Below are 25,309 nucleotides of genomic sequence, written 5' to 3' on the forward strand. Positions count from 1 at the left end.
TTAGCGCCCTGTGACTGAACTTGCCATGGTGCCCCCTGAATGTGTTTTGGTCATAAGAACCTGTGAAAAATGGCATTGTAGGACATAAGTAGAATGTCATCTTCATCGTCGTGAACATGGCAAATGTTCTTTTCTTGTTATCATGCATCATACCAATGTCTGCGTACTGCTCTAGTAGTGGCAGCAACGGCCCTGCAGAAGTGAGTTGACTGTACTCTGCTGCATCCCAAGGGGGCGTTTCTGGCCTTTGAGAAACCCAAGGATCAGTGCCATCTTCGTGATTCATTACTTCCGCGTTTTGTTTCTGCCAATGTGTTCTCAATCACTGCATGAACAAGAACGCATCAACAATCCGCAAAAAATGCATTTTTTGTTATTTGCGCGTAGAAGATAACACGGCAATCTTATCACATTTTCCTGCGTAGGCAACCAACACATCATGGCAAGTAGGACATGTACATCCACTCTCTTTTCTAAAATCTGGGTGCCAGCTATCTTTTTGAAGCGATGGCAACAACCACTAAAATAGGCAAGCAACAGGTTAACATGGTTGCAGTTAACGGCAACGATAGGTGGCAACTGATGTTAGACACAAGTGGAAACTATTTTTCCTACCCCCTATGCCAAATTTCTCCTTTCTCTCCCTTTTTTAGGGATTCCTACGCATCCTTCATTACCAACTAGTTGCACCAAGCCAACCGAGAACCTAAGCTCAACTCTAGCGTAATACATGGCAGATCTGGCGTATGCTGGTTGGCAAATGCGAATACACACAAAACCGTGTGGTGTTTTGCCCCGATAGCGTGGATCCAGTCGCCATCTTCGTTGGTAAATTTGCAATTTCTAATTTCTGGCCAGAAGAAGGACGAGAAACAGTAGGAGGTCGGAGATTCACCTGCTTTTAGCTGGTCGTCTTGGGAGGGCGGGGTTGGAGTGGGGGGGTGGTTAGCGGTGGGAAGGCCCTATGGATCTGCTCTGGTTGCCATGGCAACCAGAGAAGGACGGCGATGGAGATAGGGGATGGAGAGGTGGGAGACGATGACGGCAGTTCGGACTGGGGATCGAAAGGAGGCCGGGACGGCTGGGTCGTGCGGGCAGCGCGGTCGTCTGGCCCGGACGTGTGGGCGGTTTTGCCACACACCGGACGTGCGGGCTGTGGCTGCGCGCACCCGGGCGCGGTCGTGCGGGCGGCTTCTTCTCCATGCCACACGAGGCGCGCGGCACAACCACCTGATACACCACACGTGTGACAGTTATCGGCGTCAAAAACAATATTAGTCCCCCGCCAGCACTCAGGTCACAGCACGAAGCCGCCGAGCGCCGGCCACGCCATTGCCACCAGTTGACCTGCAAAGTGAAAACTGCGGAAGTACTTTTTGGGGATTGCACTTGGCTAGCCGCCGAAGGCGATCTATCACTGTCTAGGTAACTTCCATGCCCATGAAACTATATATTTTTCTCCCCGGTTAAGGGCCTGTTTGGTTCCAAATAAGTCACCAACTTATAAGTCGAAAAGTGAAAAAAGTGACTTATTTTGCCAAACAGACCCGACTTATAAGTCATAAGTTGCTCCACCCCAACTTAAAACTTATAAGTCACCCCCTTTTGCATTGATCCCACCACCTGCATGATGTTGATTGGTGTGAAAAGATGTGTCAGGTGACTTATAAGTCAGGTGACAACCAAACAGGCGTGACTTATAATTCATAGGTTTTAAGTCACCTGACTTAGGCCCTGTTTGGTTCCAAATAAGTCACCAACTTATAAGTCGAAAAGTGAAAAAAGTGACTTATTTTGCTAAACAGACCCGACTTATAAGTCACCCCAACTTATAAGTCATAAGTTGCTCCACCCCAACTTAAAACTTATAAGTCACCCCCTTTTACGTGGGTCCTACCATCTGCATGATGTTGATTGGTGTGGGTAGGTGTGTCAGGTGACTTATAAGTCAGGTGACAACCAAACGGGCGTGACTTATAAGTCACTGGTTTTAAGTCACCTGACTTATAAGTCAGGTGACTTATTGAAACCAAACAGGCCCTATAAGTCGGGTGACTTATTGGAACCAAACAGGCTCTAATGACAGAAGAAAAAAAAAGAGAACACATCGTATCTCTACATCGATGCATATCGCCGCCACCACGATCCACACGTCCGCCCAAGCCTGGATCACCAACTGAAACTCGTAATCGATGAAGGGTTTGGTCAGTACTTTAGATCCGCAAACACAGATCTACTATCAGCTTAGATTCGTTCCCTTGTTAAAACAACTCAAACCTGAGGACGGAGTACAGCGGCTCTTTCGCTGTGATAACACTAACTAAATCATGCTGTGCTACTGCTGTGCCAGTACAGGGAAGTTCCCAAATATGCGTGTGCAGCAATTGAAAACGACTAACACAAAGCAACGACCCTGCGGAGCACTAGACTCGTCACTTGTCAGATATATGCAACGCGGACCAAGGTTCTTCAGCCAGAACCTCGTGCTGAAAATTTTCCGCCTGTCATTATCGCTTTGCCCAAAGCGCTGGCGAGACACATTGTCAACGACACAACGCCCCGTTCAAGCTCTCTGATCTTCTGCACAAAAGCCCATCCATAAACTAGTAAGCCTGAAGACTCAGGAGCCTCCAGTTTACAGTGCCCAACCAAGGCACCATGCTGCGAGGAGGCGTTGACATCTTTTGTAATCAACAAAGCAGGGCACGATCACCCAGTTCCAGCCTTTCCATTAGAAAAGAAGACACCACCATACTACCACCAATCTACCATAGCCTTATCTTACACAAGCGTAGCCCACAAACGCTTCAGTGAAACAAAAGCTAATTACACGAGGATATCGGCACCGCGATCCCCCCACCAAAACGCCACCAGGCCACCAGCATCACCATGAAACTACGGACTGCTCATCCAAATCCACAGATTGCAAGTTCTAGGCAACATCTTACAAGCTGGACTTGGTGCTCAAACTTCTCTTAGTCACCGTGGTACCCTCGAACTCCCTCTTGACGGCCTTGTTGGCTCTTCATCTAGTCTCGGTATCTCCTGGAAAGCTTCCAGGGAATTGGAGGCAAAGTCCTCCAGAGCTTGAACAACCAGCCTCAAATTCACGTGCACGCTGCTCGCTTCAATATGATGCGCCTCGTACGTTCGTATCGTTGGACACCGCTGAAAACTCTGCTGCTGGCCCGGCACCAAGGCCAGCTTCCTGTTTAACTCGTCGGCTTCCTTGTTGATCTCAAGCGCCTTCCGCTCCAACATCTTGATCCACTTCTCCCTTTCTCGAACTGCGACGCTCCTTTCGCTTTGATCAAGGTTTTGCTGCTCCCACAGATGGCGCACGCTTGAGACAAGGGCTTGCATTGCGTTGACCACATCCTTCTCGGAGATCCTATCCATGGCTTGAGACCATTTGTTGCAGATGACGAAAATCACTGGAGCGCCTATTCGCCTAGGCGAGTAGGTGGGTGCCTCCTGAGGCTCGTAGTTGAGGCAGAGTGCTAGCCATCCATTCAGTGACTTCACGAAGTTCCTGTGCGCGCTCACCCAGGAGGAAAAGTTGATGATCCATTTAATCAGTTCTAGCTCCAGCTCCATTGCCAGATCACGGCCGTTGGTTCCACCTGATGTTACCGAAGCCAGGTTTTTCGCTTCTGATATCACTTGTAACTGAATCTGGTAGGAGTGTAGCTTGTCTTGCCACATTTTTGCAAACCTGGGAAGAGGTGATCAGTTTGTTAGAATCAGCTAGCACCTAGTGAGAAATAGATAGAACTTCAGAGAGAACGTATGTTAGAAGAGCAATCAGGAACTTTTATCTTCAGCACATAACATGTTTTCAGAATGCAATACAGATTATGCAAGAGTCGGGCAGATTCTTGGAACAATTCTAGATGTAAATGTAAGATTCCTTCTTTAGATTCAAATGTGTGCTCCATTCATAGCATATGGCAGTGCATAAGATGAAATTAACAGTTCATATCTTATGACTGGCCGACTGAAAAGAACATTTTGGAGCAAGAAATCAGAAAACACAATGAGAAGATTAGAGCAACTATCCTCCAGTTTAAAAGGAGACGTACCCTTGGATCAAGGTATTAACTTGTGGCACTAGTTCCTCATCCCTTACTTTGTTAATTTTTCTTGAAACCTTGGCAATGACACGAACAGCTATTCTTATCTTTGTTGACAGCTTCCTGAGCAAATTTCGAGTTGCGTCAACCTTATGAGCTTCAGCACCCCTTTGATCTAGAAGCTTTAGTCTCTTAGAGTTCCTGGCAAGGCGTAAACGCATTTTCTCTTCAGCCTACAAGAGAAATGCCACATAAAGGAGAAATACTGTTAAGTGGGATATGTATAGACATGACCTATGGAACTAGTAGTACTAGTTCGAAGCATATGGGACACTAATCCTCAAAAATAAAGCATATGGGACACTACCCTAATCAATGGGACAAAAGTAGTTCCAATAAAGTGGCAGATCCAGTCAGAAAAAAGTTGATTGCATAATGTTGATACGATGGCCTTGTTAACAAAGTTTGAAGCTATAATAAATTATTACTAGCTTACAAAACAGAAGTTAAAAAATTAAGAATAGCCAACTTAGCATACCTAATCCTTTTTTAGCAACCAGGGTGAAAACCAGTAGACCTATCTCAATTGTTAAAGCAACTGCACCATGGTTTCTTGCAAGCCATAGGCTTTGAGAAAGATACTTCCCATAGTGGAGCTTTATCTAATTGATCATTGATTTATTATCACGCCAAGACCACCTTGACTCCTAAAGTGCACAAAAAAATGGTAACAGGCTACTCGAGTACCAGAACCAACCAACTAGTTATCTAACTAGCAACAAGTAAAAATAGTAATGTTGTTGCCTTTATTTAGTGGGTGCCGAAAAATTGCAAAACTTTTGCTTGACATAAATCTTCCCCACAGAAAAGATAAGTTTCCCTAGTAGGGACAGAGTGCCCACTCCATTATTCAGCTCAATTTGCTTTTGGTTCAAACAAAAAGGCCATTGGACTAAATACAAGGTCTACCTAAAGATCCAGAACACCACAGCTAGTAAACCTTAATTCAGATTAAGGTCAGACAACATGCCAGAGGACCCAGATGATGAGATGACACACTGTTTTCGGCGACAAAATTGCAGCCTGACCTAGATTACCTTTGTCATACTCACAAGCATTCTTATTCAAATCCCCTTGCTCATTTCCATGAATGATGAACTAAAATCATAGCTCCAGATCGGAGATCATTTCTACTCACAGAAAAGTGCTTAACAGAAATACGAGTTTACCTTGACCTCGCCATACAGCTTCCTCTCCCAGAAATACAGCTTCTCTAGTGTCAAGGATAAGCTCCATGAGCCCACCACCTTGCCTTCTTCCCCAACCACCATGCCCAACATGTCCTCGTCTTTGCACCCCAGATGCGCCACAGAGATTGCAGACATCATCCGTGATGAAGCAGCTTCAAACAATGAAACAGTGAGTCAGATCATTCAGATATATTGAGATGAAAATGAATCAGATCAGTCAGACTCTCTGAACTAGTAGCTCACCGTGGTAGACCGAGTTGCGTCCTTGGTAGCTCGGCCTCCCGACCTCGAGCAGCGGCGCGAGCTCCCTTGCTGCCTCCGCCACCCGAACAAGCTGCGTCTTAACGGCGGTGGCGGCGTCCACCGCATTGCCGACGACCCTCTGCGCCGGCGGCTCTCGTGTCAGCGGGGCCACATTGCGGTATGCTGGTCGCCTCCGTTGTACATTCCTCCGGTTGTCGACCTCCGCCTCCGGGATTGTATTGACAGCACCGAACGAGCCGCGACGGCTGCGGCCGCTTCCAACCGTGGAGTACTCGCTAGCCATCTCCTTCACGACCACGGTCTCCTCGTCGTCCTCCTCCAGCTCCGGAATGCCCTCCTCCTCCCGCACCTCCCGCGAGCTACGGCTCGGCGTGTAAGCGGCGGCTGCGGCAGCCGCGGTGGTGGTGGGGTTGTAGTAGTAGCCGTCGTACGAGTCGTCGTAGTTCTCGAACACGTTTAGGAAGTCCCACGACGAGGTCTCCCTGGGCGGCGGAAGTGGAGCCGGAGCCGGAGCCGCTGTCCTCTGCGGCGGCGGTGGCGGCGGCGCAGCCGCGGCGGCGGCCGGCTCGCCGCCGTAGGCGTAATACTGCGGGTAGCCGCCGCCAACTGCCGCATCGAAAGCCCCGTAGCGCGCGCGCTCCGACACCGGCGCACGCTGCGCGACCGCGACCGACGCCGGGGGCGGGCGGCTGCGCGCGTAGTAGAACTGCATCGTGCTCTGCGGAGGCGCCGGGTAGGCGAACGCGGGCTCGGGCGCGTACCCGTAGTAATTCGGCTGCGGGAGCAGCTGCTCGTGGACGCGGCGGGGAGGCGATCCGGCCGGGGAGGAGGCCGAGTCGGATCCGGAGGACGACGTGGGCTCGAAGTCGACATGCGAGGAATGACGGCGGTCCGGGAGCGGCAGACCGCCACCGCCGCCACGACGGCCGCCCTTGCGGTCTTCAGGCAGCGAGAGCCGCGGCGGCTCGTCCTGGAGCTGGAGGAGGAGGTGCAGCGGCGCGGCGAGCGACTCGTAGGATCCGGCGAGGGCGGCGTGCGCGTCGGCGAGCGCGTAGCGGTGGCGCACGGCGGCGGCGATGAGGTCGGCGCGGCCGCGGCACAGCGCCACCGCCTCCTGGCTGTCCAGCTTGGAGCCCTTGCACCCCATCGCGCGCGGCCGCTCCAGCCCAGAGGAGAAACAAAAAGGAGCTCGAGCCGAGTGTACCTACCTACTGCTGCTGCCACTCGCCCCGCATTATGGCGTTCGGTGAGGTTGGCGCGAGGACGCCGTCGCGCGAAATGCGGCCAAGCGAGCGACAATGGCGACGTGGGGACGCGATGCGGTGGGAACAACAAGCAGAAGGGGAGTGAGCTGAGGTCGGGCGAGGCGGCAGAGGGGGGGTTGGGGGAAGGCGACGCAGGCAGGCAGAGAAGGTCTCCGCGGAGAGCAGAGAAGAGAAGGATCTTCTTTTTTATCGTTTACACTTTTCTTTTGCGGGGCTTGTCGTTTGTCCCGTGGGGGCGCGGGCGGGCGTGGGCGTGGGCGTGGGCGTGGACGGAAGTGGAATCAGCACAGGGGAGAACCCCGTGGCGGCCAGTGCGGGGAATGTGAGGATCCGGTAACTATTGATGGACCGGATTGCGCGGCAGCGAGGGATGGGAGGGAGAGGAGAGGAGGGGCCCCTTCCTTTGTCAAAGGCCGAGGGAGTGGTGGTGGCCTCGGATCCCTAATTATCCCGGCTTTGGGTAGCTTGGGTTTGGGGGTATGCGGTTTTGTTGGCGCGTGTGGCGCATTGACGGACGCATGTCCTGCCTGGCCTGTGTGGATCTACTACCAGGTGTGAGGTTTGCTGGGTCGTGCTGGCTGGCCGGGGTGCAGCGCCGCTGTAGACTGCCTGTAGCCACCATGCATTCCATGTCCTGCTTGCCGCTGCTCTGCTCTGTGCTGCTGCCTCCGTCCGGCGCTTGCAAACACAAGACCAACATTTGGCTGCTGCTGCTACGTACTACAGTTTTGGCAGGAACCATGCACACTATGATCTGTCAACGGTTAAGCTTTGAGGCACTCAAGGGTGAGACGATGCTTATCTACGAGTGCGGCCTGGATACGCTCGTCCCAAAGGACGAGCATTGAATTTGCGACGGGAAGTAAGGCCACGGGTCATGTCGCCGAATTAGTACAGTGGAGTAGCTTCGAGCTGGTAGTAGTAAATTCATGACTTGTTACGTCAAACATTACTCCGTTGCTTACAGCGTTTGACGTGCACATAAGGTCATAAGCTACTCTAGGGAGCTGCGGTGCTGGCCTGGCGTACCGTACATAAATGACTCCTGTATATGTCCGGCTGGAACAGTGGACGTGTGCTGCCAGCTTTTGGCGAACTGCTTTTTTTCTCTCTCGACAATGCATGGATTTACTCACAAAAAATGAAGTATCAAAGCGATTCATTGAATCATATCAAAACAATGAGAAAGTCGCTCGTGTCCTCCCCCGCGCGCGACCCGGGCGAAACCCTAGCCGTCCCAGATCTCCCCCTCCCCTCGCCGCCACCGGCAAGCGCCGCCGGGCAATGACAGTGGCAACGGCGGGGCCTCCCTTTTTTCCTCTCTCGGGAGGTCAGGGTAGCGGAATGCGCTCGGCCAAGGAGAGGCGTGGGGGCGCGGCGAGCCGGCACCATGTTACAGCCCTAGAATAATTGCATTAGTGAGAATCATCATGCATCATGTTAAATTCAAAAAATTGAATTGAGAAATATTCAAAGCTTCAAAAATTATTCTAATAAGGGGTAAAGAACCCTAAAAATTGCACTGATTCCAAGAAGTTCTTCTTTAATGTTTGATATTTTTGGCAAGGGTTTTAACCCCAACCAAAATTTATGAACATTTATAAGGATTGAAGAAACACACCCCTGCAGGGTTATAAATGATCTATTCGAATAGCCACGTCCTCTGGACTACTTGGAAAGCTTATATAGTTCATAGACAAGTCGAAATGGGTACTCTAAAATGCGCAATATGAGTGTTAGTGCTATGGATGGCCCTCTCGTGGGGAGACGGGAGCGGATCTATAGTGGTGTATTGATATGAAGAATATGTGGACTCGTGTGCGATCACTCACTGAGGGTGTCGTGGACCAAGGGGTCCCGGGCTGCCGGCTTATCTCTCATGGGCCGGACCGGTGGGCCGTTCTCGATTCATCAAAGGAATGCCGGACTACAGGGGACCCCGTGCTCTTGAAGGAAATCTCCGAAGACTTGGCGTATCCTCCAAGCCTGGTTTAGCGTAACCGAGATGTTTATCCCCTGATGATGACCGACCATATGTAACCCTAGGTACCCCTAGTGTCTATATAAACCAAAGGGTTTAGCCTGTAGGGGAGAGAAATAATTATCGTCATACCCACCTAGGGTTTAGTTCAACCAATCTCGTGGTAGATCAACTCTGTAATTGCCATACAAACACATCAATGCAACCAAGCAGGACGTAGGGTTTTACCTCCTCGAGAGGGCCCGAACCTAGGTAAATGGTGTCTCTATGTTCCCTGTTACCCATCGATCCAAGATCCACAACTCGGGACCCCCTACCCGACATCTGCTGGTTGACATTGATGCTTTCATTGAGAGTTCCACTACAGGATCGTCAAAAGATCGATGGCTCGCTTAGTCATTGGCGATGGCATCTGCACCGGGGACGTCTTTGTGCCCGGCCAGCTCTTCGCGTTTGGCAGCATCGTTTTACATGCCAACCCGACCGGTCACCTTGACTAGATTGACAGTTTTGGGGCGATCTGATTTTAGTTGGGTTCTCAGCTTTACCTGAGGGGCCTAGTAATCCCAAAGCCTCAACTTCGGACCTCCTCCCCGTTCCCATCTTCGGATCGACCTCTATCTCGGATCTGGCTTCGAGCTCGGATCCGATCTCAGCGTCTGAGGACCAAGGGTCAGCCTCGGCCGAACGTACCCCCTATGCAGGCATACCAGAGGTTAACTCCTAAAGACGTCAGAGTATGAATCCGGCTGACCTCTCGTTGTTAAACGAGACGTTAGATCGGATCCAGATCATGAGCATCACGGATGGGACGCCCTTGATCTATGATCATATCGGACTTGAGGCCAGCCACGGGGAATTTTACATCCCACCCACCACCCACTTAGTAGCCACAGTCGACGACTTAACTAACATTTTAGACTACGCCTCCGAGGAGGCTGGCGACATAGACGAGGATATCAAAGCCATGACCTATACTGCTCCCTCCCTGACCACTCCCTGCACGAGAAAGTGGGCTGCCACGTCCACTTACAACGTTTACATGGTCGACACCCCTAAAAAGGATGGGGACGACCCCGGTAAGGAGTCATCCAAGCGCCGACGGCAGCGAAGGCGATCCAAGGGACATGGAAAGGTAGGGAAGACAACCTGAACACAAACACAAACGACACCGGAGACGGTGATACTCCGGACAATATGGAGGAGCTCGGCACAACACCCCTGAACAACACCATGACGTTCCTGAAGGCCAGGAGGATCAGGACAACCCCGAGGACCCCGATGATTCAGAGGACAGAAACTACCTCCCTCATTCCGAAGAGGAGGATAGCCTCGGACCCGAGGATTTCATCATCCCCGAGGACCCTCTGGATCACGAACAGTTCAAGCGGTAACTCATAGGCACTGCCCAAAGCCTGAAGAAGAAGAAGCAGCAGTTAAAGGCCGAGCAGGATACCCTCGATGATAGGTGGACGAAGGTCTTAGCAACCGAAGAGGGCTTCGACAATTAGGGGCAAGATCAAAACAAAAGCTACCCATGGTTGCGTCTGCTTCCGCAATTTGACGATGAGGCCCCTGAGCCCATGCCCCCATACGCACTCAGACAAACCAGCCCGACCGCCCCCCTCGAGGATGGGACAGGACGGACGGAGAAGCCAACAATCCACCTATGTTTCCACGTCGGTCGGGCAAAGAGCGAGTACAGCCGGAGGATCCACATGACCTGCGGGACAACTTAAACGCTAGAACGACACAGACAAGATCCATTTACGGATCTAGAGGACACAAGCCCGCTAGACGGGAAGGATACCAATCCTGGCACGACAGGACTGATAGAGCCCGGGAGCAGCACCATGCCCGAATGATAACCGATCTCCGGCACGATGTGGCCCGGGTAAGGGGCGCCACACCCAATGTGTTTCATAGATGAGGTGACGCATGCTACTTCCTGAGATTGCGTTGATTTTTTCCTTGAAGAGGAAAGGGTGATGAAGCAAAGTAGAGATAAGTATTTCCCTCAATTAAGAAGCAAGGTATCAATCTAGTAGGAGGAACACACAAGTCCCCGATAGATGTGAAGGAAATATGACCTAGAGGCAATAAAAAAGTTGTTATTTTATATTTCTTTATTCATGATAAAGGTTTATTATTCATGCTAGAATTGTATTAATCGGAAACCATAATACATGTGTGAATACATAAACAAACACCATGTCCCTCGTAAGCCTCTACTAGACTAGCTCGTTAATCAAAGATGGTTAAGGTTTCCTAACCATGGAAATGTGTTGTAATTTGATAACAGGATCACATCGTTAGGAGAATGATGTGATGGACAAGACCCATCCATTAGCTTAGCATAATGATCGTTCAGTTTTATTGCTATTGCTTTCTTCATGTCAAATACATATTCCTTCGACTATGAGATTATGCAACTCCCGGATAGCGGAGGAATACCTTGTGTGCTATCAAATGTCACAACATAACTGGGTGATCATAAAGATGCTCTGCAGGTATCTCTGAAGGTGTTTGTTGAGTTGGCATGGATCAAGATTAGGATTTTTCACTCTGAGTATCAGAGAGGTATCTCTGGGCCCTCTCGGTAATACACACCATAAGCTTGCAAGAAAATGACTAAGGAGTTAGTCACGAGGTGATGTATTACGAAACGAGTAAAGAGACTTGCCGGTAATGAGATTGAACTAGGTATGAAGATACCCACGGTCGAATCTCGGGCAAGTAACATACCGATGGACAAAGGGAATTACGTATGTTGTCATAACAGTTCGATCGATAAAGATCTTCGTAGAATAGGTAGGAGCCAATATGGGCATCCAGGTTCTGCTATTGGTTATTAACCGGAGAGGTGTCTCGGTCACGTCTACATAGTTCTCAAACCCGTAGGTCCGCACGCTTAACGTTCGTTGATGATATAGTGCTATATGAGTTATATGATTTGGTGACTGTTAGTGTCAAAACCGGCAGATCTCGGGTAGGGGGTCCCGAACTGTGCGTCTAGGCGGATGGTAACAGGAGACAAGGGACACGATGTTTTACCCAGGTCCGGGCCCTCTTGATGGAGGTAAAACCCTACGTCCTGCTTGATTGATATTGATAATGTGGGTATTACAAGAGTAGATCTACCACGAGATCAAGGAGGCTAAACCCTAGAAGCTAGCCTATGGTATGATTGTTGTAATGGTTGTTGTGTCCTACGGACTAAAGCCATCCGGTTTATATAGACACCGGAGAGGGCTAGGGTTACATAGAGTCGGTTACAATGGTAGGAGATCTACATATCCGTATCGCCAAGCTTGCTTTCCACGCCAAGGAAAGTCCCATCCAGACACGGGACGAAGTCTTCAATCTTGTATCTTCATAGTCTTGGAGTCCGGCCGATGATGATAGTCCGGCTGATGATGACAGTCCGGCTATCCGGACACCCCCTAGTCTAGGACTCCCTCAGTAGCCCCTGAACCAGGCTTCAATGACGATGAGTACGACACGCATATTGTTCGGCATTGCAAGGCGGGTTCCTCCTCCGAATAATTCATAGAAGATTGTGAACACCAGGATAGTGTCCGGCTCTGCAAAATAAATTCCACATTCCACCGTAGAGAGAATAATATGTACACAAGTTCAATCTGCTGACGTATTTTGTGGCACTATGTCACACCACTACCAAGCCTTTACTTGAATCGTTTTTTACTATACCACCTCAGCGCGTTTAGCGAAGCGGTTTCCTTGGCACGTCTTGTCGAAGCAGAGATCGTGTTCCCCTTATTCCGGGATTCTCATCAATACGGACGTGGGTAACCCAACCGCGCCATTGATGGTGGCGCTTGGGAGATAAGCGAGTTTTACCAGGCTGGTGGGGACGCATAGTTTCGTCCGCCCATATATAAGGGGATAAGGATCCACCCTTTCACCTACGCCTTCTTCCTCCTTTGCTTATCCATCTCCGCGCACTCGAGCTCCAGCGCCCAAGCCCGCACATCTCGTCTCAACCTTCTCCAGTCATGTCTGGAGCGGGAGGCAAGTGGATGACCTCCTCCGTTATGGAGGGGCACATCGAAAGACTGCGCAGCGCCGGATATCTATCCGGCGACATCGCGCACCGGCTGCCCGACGAGGGGCAGCTCATCCCCACCCCCAGGCCCCATGAGAGGGTCGTATTCCTTCCCCACTTCCTCCGCGGACTGGGCTTCCCATTGCATCCCTTTGTCCGGGGGCTCATGTACTATTACGGCCTGTATTTCCATGATCTGGCGCCGAACTTCATCCTCAACATCTCGGCGTTTATCATCGTGTGCGAGGCCTTCCTCTGCATCTAGCCCCACTTCGGCTTGTGGCTCAAGACCTTCAATGTCAAGCCGAAGGTTGTGAAGGGGAATCAGACGGAGTGCGGAGGCGCCATGTTGGGTAAGATACCCAACATCATCTGGCTCGAGGGTGCCTTCGTGGAAACCATCAAGGGATGGCAATCGGGGTGGTTCTACATCACCGAGCCGCGTGACCCTAAATGGGTAGCGGCCCCCAAATTTAGATCTGGAATCCCCACGCGGCTCACCTCATGGAAGGAGAGTGGCCTGACCTGGGGTGATTCGGAGGAGCTGACCGGACTCCAAGCCTGTATCCAGAAGCTGGTGAACAAGAAGCTCAAGCTTGTCAACGTGGTCCAGGTCATGCTCATCCGCCGGATTCTCCCGTGCCAAGAACGGGCATTTAAATTGTGGGAGTTCAATCCGGCACAGCACCAAACCTTGAGCAGGCTCTTCGACACTAGGTACGAAGATGCCTAGAAGGTGCTTTTCAAGGGCGCCGAAGCTCCCCCATCCGCCACTGAAGATCGCGGATTTCGCTCGCAGCGTCAAGCTGATGAGGTAAGTGATTCTACCCCTTTACGGGACACTTGTTTTTAATAGTTTGACCCAACACAGGTTTCAATCTCCCTTTTCCTTTGACAGGACTGGATGAAGAAGGCAGAGCGGATCGTCTGTCCAGCTCCCATACGAGAAAACCTAGTAGACGCCCGTCTAGCGGGGCTGCTGGTTCCGGCACCACATGTGGTGCCAGAGAAGAAGGCCAAGAAGGAGGCCACGGGTACTCGAAAGAGTTCCCGTTTTCAGGTGTCCGATGACTCTGGGGCGGACTCCTCCCCCGAAGACGAGGAGGAGAAAGAGAACTCTCTCCCAGAGGAAGGAGAGAGGAAGAGGAAGGCTTCCCCAACAGGGGAGGCCGAAGGGTCCAAGAGGGGAAGGACTATTCCCCCGGACAGCTCCGCCGACGTCAACGTTGGCGACAAAGAGTGGCCCTCAAGGGCCAGGCCTCCGGCAAGATCGTAAGTATCCGGATTCCTGAATGATTTATAATTTCTCTTTTGTGTCACATAGTGTCCTTCTAATGCCGCACGCTGCCTGCAGTCCGGCCGATGATGATCTCCCCGCTTCATCGAGCGGGTCATTGGCTCCGTCGGATGTAGACTCCATCCCGACTTCCTCCACCCCTCGCGACGCTGAGGACGCCAAGGTGGGATCCCGAGAAGGGACCCATCAGAAGGAGGCTCCGGAGGCGCCACAAGGCAGCCTCCCGGACTTTGCGCCGGACTCCACGTCGGAACCCGCAGTGGTTCCGGAGTCCGGCCGGCGGCCCCTTCGCAAGAAGGGCAAGACCGTGACGCCGGCGGCCTCCGTCCAACCGGAGGCGCCGGACAACTTGTTGGAGGCGCTCAAAGGCGCTTCCATCGAGGAAGAACACCGCACTATTATGAGTGCGGTGATTGAGAAGGTTCAGCTCGCCAAGAGCGGGCTGACCGAAGCCTGCGGTAGCCTTCTAACAGGCTTTGAGGTAAGAAGTTAAAAATATGCAATGTGATACCGCATAGACAGTAGCCCCTGATGCTCGGTTCGGTGTTCGGAAAGAAAAGCCGGACTGAGGATCTAAAAAAGATATACGCTGGGTTGCTAAAAATTATGTCAATATGGGTTTGCAGGCTGTGCTGTTGACCTCTGCCGCACTGACTGCGGAGGTCGGTGCTTTAAAGCAGGAGCTCGAGCGGTCCGAGCAAGAGCTTGGCCGTGCCAAGAAGCAGCTCGAGGACAAAGAAGGTGAGTAACACCACTTTGAATATTTACCTTACAGAAAAGGATTTAGGTTGCGACAAAAACAACAAGGATAACGTGGGTACTGCAGGGGCCACGAACGAGGTGGCAATCCTGAAGGAGGCTGTGTCCGCGGCCGAACGCAATGCGGCCGCGGAACGAGCAGAGCGAGAGAAGCAGGAGGCGCGGGTGGCGGAGGTGCGGCAAGAGCTCCAGGCTCTCATGGAAAAGCATGAGAGTTTGGAGGGCGACTCAAAGACTCGAGAGTCCGAGCTTGCCTCGGCTCTCGAAAGTGCCAAAGCCACCAAGGCCGAGGCCCATAAGTCCCTTCAGGAGATTGAGGAGGTGAAGAAGATAGCAGCGGATAAGGCATTTTTCATGCAAAGCAAGCATGTGAATGTAAATTACCTGTTACTTACCCGAATTCGGAGCTCTCCAGGGGCGTTTGCAGATCTGCCTCGCAGCGTGTCCGATGCCGCCGCATTCTACCGAGCCGAGGAGGGGAGCTCAACGGAGAAGGTCTTCTGGTCTCAGTACGCTGAGGCCGGCCATCCGGTGCCCCCTAGCGACCAGCTGAAGCAGCTGGTCGAGCTCCACAAGGTAGCCGAGCAGGCCATGAAGGGCCTCATAGTCCGGCTGTGGCCTGGAGAGGCCATGCCTGGGAGCTACTTCGGCCTCGTGCGGCGGCTGGTGGATGCGTGCCCCTGGGTGGAGGTCATCAAGCGCTCCGCCTGTATTGAAGGTGCTCGTCGGGCCCTTGCCCGCGCAAAGGTGCACTGGGGCAGGCTGGATGCGGAGAGGCTTATCACTGACGCGCCGCCAGCGGGCAAGGAGTATCGTACGCCCGAGATGTACTATAAGACTGTCCTGAAGGGTGCCCGCAAGATTGCGGATGAGTGCCCCAGAGATGTAATTATTGAGTAAATTCGCAATGTGTTATCCTGTGCGCTGAAAACTTCGTTCATATGCGCTAAGCAACGCTTATTGATTTAAAATATTACCTTCTGTGCGGCCGTTTATTAAATCTGAGAGATGGCAAGTCGTTGGCTTCAGCCCCCATGCCACGAGTGCTGGGGTGTTCGGGATAAACTTGAGCACTCTTGTTCCCATTTTTGGGTCCATCTAGGGAGGCGCTCAACACAACGAACAAGGCAACCGGACTTATAATGCTTGAACACTCTCACTTAGCCATAGAATTCTATAATTTTAAATTTCGGCGAAGCCCCTAGTATTCGGAAGACCGAGTTCGGGGCGCTATCCACGCCTTGGCCGGACATTATCCGGTTCTTCGCTCGAAGCGGCATAAGTCTTTAGGGACTCGAAAAGACCTCTCGAACAGCGACCAGTCTCTCGCCTTATCATGACAGTCAGTTTTAGCTTTCTCCACTGAGGCGTTAACCCAGCTCAACCGGGGCGCAATCGCAGTGGTTCTCCTAGTGGTACCTTAGCCGACAGAACGGAACGTAAGGTACCAAAACGTGGGAGCCGGGCAAACCCAACTATTGACCCAAGTCATGATTCGGAGCCGATTCATATAATGCTATAAGTTCGGGGTGCCGCACTTGTGAAAGTGTTCGGACTTATCACACCATAAAGCGGGGAACATAAGCCCCTGGTATATTCGGCCGTACCAAAATATACGGGTGCAAGATGTCATAAATGAACATATATGTAAAGTAATGCAATTATATGCAAAAAGTGCTGCATTATTTATTCAAGAAATTCTACTATGAGTGCGGAATGATACAAGTAGTGCGGTAAGCAAGGGATTGGACTAATTAAAGGTGTCTCCCTCCAGGGGTAGGCTGCGGAATGGTGTATTTAACAAATTTAATGCTCGTAATGGAGACCACCTGAGTGTTCGTCGCAGCCTTTGTCCCTCCCTGGTTGTTGCATCATGAGTTCGGCAGGTTCGCCGCCGGACAGAGCCGCTGGTGGACGGAGTCCTGTGTATAAAAAAGAAGAAAAATAAAAATAAAAAGAGCGACACACTTGGGAGCCCCTGGTGTGGTCGAACCGCACTCTGGGTCTGTTGTGGTCGTGCCCCTCCCCCTATACCCATGGTATCTCCAGAGCGTAGTGATGTACGCGGAGAGCTTGTCTTGCAATCATGTGAGGGTTGGGGTTGGGGCCGCATTGCTACGCGTGCTCGGAACGTGCCAGGTGGTCTTGGTTGATGTTGCTCCGGGCGCGTTTGGCCGTGTCCGGTCGTTTAACGGCCGGACTCGAAAATTGCCTTAGAAGGCTGCTCTGTACTTTTGCCGCGAGAGCCGCTGTATGTTCCTCCGTTCGGAGGGAGCGTTCCGTATTTCCATTGACCGTGATGACTCCACGAGGGCCTGGCATCTTGAGCTTGAGGTATGCATAATGCGGCACCGCGTTGAACTTTGCGAACGCGGTTCGCCCGAGCAGAGCATGATCCACTGCGGAACGGGACTATGTCGAAGATTAACTCCTCGCTTCAGAAATTATCCGGGGATTCGAAGACCACTTCCAGTGTGACTGAGCCTGTACAATTGGCCTCAACACCTGGTATGACGTCTTTGAAGGTCGTCTTTGTAGGTTTAATCCTTGAGGGGTCTATGCCCATCTTGCGCACTGTATCCTGATAAAGCAGGTTTAGGCTACTGCCGCCATCCATCAGGACTCTCGTGAGGTGAAATCCATCGACAATTGGGTCTAAAACCAATGCGGCGAATCCGCCATGGCGGATACTGGTCGGATGGTCTCTTCGATCGAAAGTGATCGGGCAAGAGGACCATGGATTGAACTTTGGGGCGACTGGCTCCATCGCATATACGTCCCTTAGTGCACGCTTCCGCTCCCTCTTGGGTATATGTGTTGCGTATATCATATTTACCGTCCGCACTTGTGGGGGGAAGCCCTTCTGTCCTCTATTGTTCGGCGGCCGGGTCTCTTCCTTGTCATCGTTGTGCAGCCCCTTGTCATTGTTTTTGGCGATTAGTTTGCCTGCCTGCTTGAATACCCAACAATCTCTGTTGGTGTGGTTAGCTGGCTTCTCGGGGGTGCCATGTATTTGGCAAGAGCGGTCGAGTATTCGGTCCAAATTGGACGGGCCCGGAGTGGTTCTTTTGAATGGCTTCTTCCGTTGACCGGGTTTAGAGCCTCGGAATCCGGCGTTGACTGCCGTATCCTCATTGTTGTCGACGTTAATGCGGCGTTTGTTCTTGTTTTGACGCGACCTGCCATTGTGGTCCTTGGTATCCAGACTGCCAACATTTTTACTGAGGTTGTTGCTGCGAGCTAGCCAGCTATCTTCTCCCGCACAAAAGCGGGTCATGAGTAATGTGAGGGCTGCCATGGAATTCGGCTTTTCCTGTCCTAAGTGCCGGGCCAGCCACTCGTCGCGGATGTTATGTTTGAAGGCTGCGAGGGCCTCTGCATCTGGACAGTCGACGATTTGATTTTTCTTTGTTAAGAACCATGTCTAGAATTGTCTGGCTGCTGAATTATGTGGCTTAGGTCATCGGCTTCTGGTGGTCGCACATATGTGCCCTGGAAGTTGTCGAGGAATGCGGCTTCCAGGTCCTCCCAACACCCAATTGACTCTACGGGCAGGCTGTTGAGCCAATGCCGAGCTAGTCCTTTAAGCTTGAGCGGGAGATATTTGATGGCGTGAAGATCGTTGCCGCGGGCCATATGGATATGAAGGAGATAATCCTCGATCCAAACCGCGGGGTCTGTTGTGCCATCGTAGGATTCAATGTTGACGGGTTTAAACCCTTCAGGGATTTGATGATCCATTACTTCGTCAGTGAAGCATAGTGGGTGTGCGGCGCCTCTGTATTGAGCAATATCACGACGTAGCTCAAGAGAGCGTTGTCTGCTGTGTTCGGCCCGGCCGGAGTTGTTGTATCCGGTGCGACGGTATTCGTCGTGGGTCTTGGGGCGCCCACGTGATCCATAGATAGATCTGGATTGTCTTGCCTTGTCCTCCAATATATCCCGCAAGTCCGGCGCGTTCCCCCGTGGCTTCGTACTTTTTGAGCGGTGCCGGGGTACGGTTCTGGTGGAGGGCTTAGGTGCCTCTCTGTCGCGGCCACGAGGTGGTCGGTCTGCCGTATTGTGCGCTGGTGATGAAGGTTTGTATGCTTCCTCCTCTAGTCGGGGGAGCAACTTGCGTTTTGGGTAGCTTTTGGAGGGGCGTTCGAGTTCATACTCTTCGGCCGCGAGGACCTCGGTCCATCTGTCGGCCAGCAGGTCTTGATCAGCTTGAAGTTGTTGCTACTTTTTCTTTAGGCTATTTGCTGTGGCCATTAGCCTTTGTCTGAAACGCTTTGTTCGACGGGATCCTTAGGCACGACGAATTCGTCGTCGTCGAGGCTTGCCTCATCCCCGGAGGGAGGTATGTAATTATCATCCTCGACCTCTTCGTCTGCCGCTCTCTCGTGAGGGCTTGCTTCTGCATCCTCCTGCGCTGAATCTTGCTGGAGGGGGTTGTCTTCGGCACTTTCTGGGGTGTTGTTATCTCGTGTGCCGGAATCTCCATTCTTGATGTGGCGGGATTTAGAGTGGCACCGCCGACGTCGGCGCTTGGGCTATTTCTTTAAGGAATCTGCCTCCGCTGCTTCTTCGCCGTCCCCATCTTTTGGGGTGTCCACCATGTATATGTCGTATGACAAGGTGGTTTTCCAGTGCCCTGTAGGCGCTGGTTCTTGATCGTCTCCGGCATCGTCGTCCATACCGTCGATGTCTTCGGAGTCGAAGTCTAGCACGTCGGTTAGATCGTCGACAGTGGCTACAAAGTGGGTGGTGGGTGGGCTCTGAATTTCTCTGTCGTCCGCATCCCAACCATTTTGGCTGTAGTCCGGCCAGGGCTCTCCGGATAGCGAGAGATGCTTTAGCGATTTCATGATGTCACCAAAGGGTGAGTGCTGAAAGATGTCCACAGCGGTGAACTCCATGATCGGCGCCCAATCAGATTCGATTGGCAGGGGCGCAGGAGGTTCGGAGTCCAGCAGGGAGTCCAGCACCTCGGAGTCACGAGCTTTATAAGGGACGAGGTCAGTGTTTGGCTCCATCGCCGTGGAAGTTGCAGCTCCCGAGGCGGTGTCCAGCCTCCCGTCCTCGATCTGCGCGATCGGCTCCGGACTATGGGTCGGAGCGGATTCGTGTGCGGCCTCCAAGGTACTGTCCGGCGGCAGAGTTAGATCATGCCCATCGTGACAGTGCGGCACGCTCGGCTGCGGCTCGGATCCATCGAAGATCAAGTCTCCGCGGATATCGGTCGTGAAGTTTAGGCTTCCAAACCTGACCTGACGGCCAGGGGCGTAGCTTTCGATCTGCTCCAGATGGCCAAGTGAATTGGCCCGCAGTGCGAAGCCGCCGAATACGAAGATCTGTCCGGGGAGAAAAGTCTCACCCAGGACTGCGTCGTTGTTGATTGAAGAAGCCATCAAGCCTATCGGTGACGACACAGAGGAACTCTCAATGAAAGCACCAATGTCGGTGTCAAAACCGGCGGATCTCGGGTAGGGGGTCCCGAACTGTGCGTCTAGGCGGATGGTAACAGGAGACAAGGGACACGATGTTTTACCCAGGTTCGGGTCCTCTTGATGGAGGTAAAACCCTATGTCCTGCTTGATTGATATTGATAATGTGGGTATTACAAGAGTAGATCTACCACGAGATCAAGGAGGCTAAACCCTAGAAGCTAGCCTATGGTATGATTGTTGTAATGGTTGTTGTGTCCTATGGACTAAAGCCATCCGGTTTATGTAGACACCGGAGAGGGCTAGGGTTACATAGAGTCGGTTACAATGGTAGGAGATCTACATATCCGTATCGCCAAGCTTGCCTTCCACGCCAAGGAAAGTCCCATCCGGACACGGGACGAAGTCTTCAATCTTGTATCTTCATAGTCTTGGAGTCCGGCCGATGATGATAGTCCGGCTGATGATGACAGTCCGGCTATCCAGACACCCCCTAGTCCAGGACTCCCTCATGGACACGGAATGTTGTTTGGAGTCCCGGATGAGGTCACGGACATGACGAGGAGTCTTGAAGTGGTCGAGAGGTAAGTATTAATATATATATATATATATATAGGACGATGGTATTCGGACACCAGAAGTGTTTCGGAGGGTACCGGGTACTTATTGGGTCATCGGAAAGGAGTTTTGGGCACCCCTGGCAAAGATATGGGCCTAATGGGCCAAAGGGGGAACATGCCAGCCCCTGGTGCGACCCTACTTTGCATAGTAGGTCCTAAGGGAAGGAAAGGGGGAGGGCTAGCCCCTCCTGCCTTTCCCTCTCATGGGAGAAAGGAAAGGGGGGCGCCACCCTCCCCTGCCTTTCCCCCGCACCTATATAAGGCAGGGGGCGTGGCTTGGGAGGGACTTCAAGTAGGATTCCTCTTACTTAGGCGCCTCCTTTGGCTTCTCCTCCCACCCTCCCACTGATATATATGTGGGAGGGGGGCTCCTAGCAAATAGACAATTGTCTTAGCCATGTGCGGCGTCCCCCTGTCCACCGTTTACTCCCTCGGTCATATCTTCGTAGTGCTTAGGCGAAGCCCTATGGAGATCGCATCACTGTCACCACATCGTCGTGCTGCCAGAACTCATCTACTACCTCGCTGTCTTGCTGGATCAGGAAGGCGGAGGACGTTACCGAGCTGAAGTGTGCACAACGCGGAGGTCTCGTGCGTTCGGTACTTGATCGGTTTGAGTGTGAAGAAGTTTGACTACATCAACCGTGTTGTTAAACGCTTCCACTTACGGTCTATGAGGGTACGTAGACACACTCTGCCCTCTCGTTGCTATGCATCTCCATGGATAGATCATTGCGTGTGCATAAATTTTTTTTGTTTTCCATGCAACGTTTTCCAACAATGGCATCAAGAGCCAGGTCTATGTGTAGATGATATGCACGAGTAGAACACAAAGAGTTGTGGGCGGTGATAGTCATATTGCTTACCACCAACGTCTTATTTTGATTCGGCGGTATTGTGGGATGAAGCGGCCCGGACCAACCTTACATGTCCACGCACATGAGACCGGTTCCACCGACTGACATGCAACTAGTTTTGCATAAAGGTGACTGACGGGTGTCTGTTTCTCCTACTTTAGTTGAATCAAATTTGACTACGGCTGGTCCTTGAAGAAGGTTAAAACAGCAAACTTGACGAATGACCGTTGTGGTTTTGCCTTAGGTAAGGATGGTTCTTGCTAGAAACCCATAGCAGCCACGTAAAACTTGCAACAACAAAGTAGAGGAGGTCTAACTTGTTTTTGCAGGGTATGTTGTTATGTGAGATAGTCAAGACATGATGTGATATATGTTATTGTATGAGATGATTGTGTTTCGTAAGATGTCAGGCAACCGACAGGAGCCTTATGGTTATCTCTTTATTATATGAAATGCAAATGCCATGTAATTGCTTTACTTTATCGCTATGAATTAGCAATAGTTGTAGAAGCAATAGTTGGCGAGGCGACCACGACAAAACGATGGAGATCAAGGTGTCGAGCCGGTGACGATGGAGATCATGATGATGCTTTGGAGATGGAGATCAAAAGCGCGAGATGATGATGGCCATATCATGTCACATATTTTGATTGCATGTGATGTTTATCTTTTATGCATCTTATTTTGCTTAGAACAACGGTAACATTATAAGATGATCCCTTCGCTAAATTTCAAGGTAAAAGTGTTCTCCCTCAGTATGCACCGTTGCTACAGTTCATCATTTCGAGACACCACATGATGATCGGGTGTGATAGACTCTATGTTCACATACAGCGGGTGTAAGATAGTTTTACACATGCAGAATACTTGGGTTAAGCTTGACGAGCCTAGTATGTACAGGCATAGCCTCGAAACACTAGAGACCAAAAGGTCGAACGTGAATCATACACTACTGGAATCAGCTACTTTGCCATCTGCCAGCTCTTTGCCTTCAGCTAGCAGACGGCAAAGAAGCTCTTTGCCATTAGCTACCCGAAAGCAGACAGCAAAGAACTGGCTGATGGCAAAGAAAGCCTTTGCCATCAGCCAGCTCTTTGCCGTCCGCTAGCTGACGGCAAAGAATCTTTGCCATCCGCTAGCAGATGGCAAAGAGGGAGGGGGGGCACTGAGGAGCTGGTTAAAAAATACTTAACGTCCCCCCGCTTTGCCGTCCGCTGCAGACAAAAAATATGAACAAAAGCGGACGGCAAAGGAGGGCGGACGGCAAAGGCTACCCTAACTAACCTAACTAACGGCCGAGCCCCCTCCCCCGCCCGTTACTCATCTCTCTCCCTCGACCTCCTCGCCACCGCCCCCGCCACCGCTGCCCGGCGTCGCCCCCGCCCTCGCCGCACCCGCCACCGCCCCCGCCGCCCGGCGCCGCCGCCGCTCCCACCCCCTCCCCCACCCGCCACCGCCCCCATCGTCCCGCCGCCCGGCGCTGCCCCCGCCCCCGCCCCCGCCGCCCGGCCATCCCACTCCCCCGGAGCCCCGCCGCCCCCCACCCACCCACCACCCCGGCGCCAGCGTCGCCCCCTGCTCCGGTGAGTTTTTTTTTCTTTTTTTCTTTTTTTTGCTGTTTAATTCTTGTTTAATTGTTAGTGTTAGTGTTAGTGTTAGATTTAGTGTTAGAAAGAAGAAAATTTAGTGTTAGTGTTAGAAAAAAGAATATGTAGAAGAAAAGAAGAAGTGGAAAAAAGATGAAAAAGAAGAAAAGAAAAGAAGTAGAAAAAAGATGAAAAAGAAGAAGAAAAGAAGTAGAAGAAGTAGAAGAAGAAGAATAGAAGAAAAGAAAAGAAGAAAAGAAAAGAAGTAAAAGAATTAGAAAAAGATGAAAAAAGAAGAAGAAGAAGAAAGGAAAGAAGAACAAAGGAAAGAAGAAGAAGAAGAAGAAAGGAAAGAAGAAGAAGGATAGAAGAAGAAGAAGAAAGGAAAGAAGAAGAAAAAAGAAGAAGAAGAGAAGGAAAGAAGAAGAAGGATAGAAGGAAACACCCCGGCCACTGACCCCGACACCCCGACCCCGACACCACACCCCGACCCCGACACCACACCCCGACACCTGACCCCGACGCCCTGACCCCGACACCCCGACCCCAACACCACACCCCGACACACAGACCACGACACCACACCCCGACACCCCGACCCCGACATGACACCCTAACCCCGAAACAGCACCCCGACACCGACATGACACCCCGACCCCCTAAACCTCCCGAAAAGGTGCTCTTTGGCCTTCCAGAGGCCGACGGGGTTATATATTTGTGAATTATTAGTTAGCTCATATATTTTTCGATTTTGTTATGAAAAACATCATATATAATTGTGTTGATCGGGTAGATTTAAATGTGCAGTTGTTTCATCGCTGCGAGGTTTGGTGTTCGACGACCTCGCCGTGCGTTTGACAAGCTCTGCCCCTTCGTTCGTGGGTGAGCACAAATGACATGTCCTTCTCCCCATTAATTATTTGCACAAATGACATGAAATTTGGTAGCTAGCTATATATGTGTCTTGAATCATCAGTATGCGTAACCAATATGTGTCTCCCGTTCGAAAGCGTCATAGTTATAAATATGCATGCATTTGCATATTTATAACCTTGATTCTTTCGAATTGTCCAAGGGTATCCATGGACAACCCGAGTATGTGTAGATTGGGTTCGTTTTCCCATATGCTTTGCTCCGGATAAACTTGTAGGCTAATTCAGAGTCTATGGACGCCGAATTGAGACAATTCGCTAATGGTTTTGACTATAAGGTCCGTTCATTTAACAAATACGACATCAACGGGTATCGTTTTCGTACCTATGGCAAAGAGCTATCTATGGCCGACCGAAAGTCTACAAATTGTTGTGTATCTGCTATCGGCGAAGGAGGTACCGAGTATTATGGGAGAGTTGAAGCAATTTATGAACTTCTATTCTATGGTGAAAACCCACCGAATGTGGTAGTCTTCAAATGTTATTGGTTTCAGCCGAAGGAGACTAGAAGGACTCATGAACATATAGGGCTAGTTGAAATCAACCAAAGCACCCATTTAGATGTTCCTGATGTCTATATTATGGCTCACCAGGCGACCCAAGTATTCTATCTACCCTGGGCCTGCCAAACTAATCCAAATCTGAAAGGTTGGGATGTCGTTTATGAAGTGTCGCCATGTGCTAGACCATCTCCCCCAAAGGAAGAGGATTATGAACCTCACATTAACCCAGACACATATGAAGGAGAATTCTTCCAAGAGACATGTCTTTCCAAAAAGCGTTTCAAGAACCGGTATACTTCACCCCAAAGCTCTCTATTGCTCAACTCTACTTGACCACTAGACTGCGGATGATAAGAAGATGCGATTCTATGATTGACATCATACTTAGCAAGCATCTTACAGAAAGGACCATGAATAAAATGTGAAC

At 51.2% G+C, this 25,309-nt stretch overlaps 1 protein-coding gene across 1 annotated transcript; it reads right to left on the reverse strand.

Annotated features, from left to right (window-relative positions):
- Positions 1-2,680: 2,680 nt before the first annotated feature.
- Positions 2,681-7,203, reverse strand: LOC123046319 (protein ALTERED PHOSPHATE STARVATION RESPONSE 1). Its single transcript, XM_044469646.1, has 4 exons — positions 5,567-7,203; positions 5,303-5,475; positions 4,083-4,306; positions 2,681-3,715 (listed from the first exon to the last, which is right to left on the reverse strand). The coding sequence occupies exons 1-4, from the start codon at positions 6,732-6,734 to the stop codon at positions 2,980-2,982; spliced, it is 2,301 nt and encodes a 766-aa protein (XP_044325581.1). The 5' UTR covers positions 6,735-7,203; the 3' UTR covers positions 2,681-2,979.
- Positions 7,204-25,309: the final 18,106 nt, after the last annotated feature.

Source organism: Triticum aestivum, chromosome 2B, assembly GCF_018294505.1.
Source record: "Triticum aestivum cultivar Chinese Spring chromosome 2B, IWGSC CS RefSeq v2.1, whole genome shotgun sequence".
NCBI lineage: Eukaryota > Viridiplantae > Streptophyta > Magnoliopsida > Poales > Poaceae > Triticum > Triticum aestivum.

Excerpts from the sequence above, each read along its gene's own strand:
- LOC123046319 (XM_044469646.1), bottom strand. The coding sequence starts at position 6,734 with ATGGGGTGCAAGGGCTCCAAGCTGGACAGCCAGGAGGCGGTGGCGCTG. Across the intron at positions 5,476-5,566 it reads ACGCAACTCGGTCTACCACG|CTGCTTCATCACGGATGATG; the intron begins GTGAGCTACTAG and ends CATTGTTTGAAG. Across the intron at positions 4,307-5,302 it reads AGCTGTATGGCGAGGTCAAG|GCTGAAGAGAAAATGCGTTT; the intron begins GTAAACTCGTAT and ends TTTCTCTTGTAG.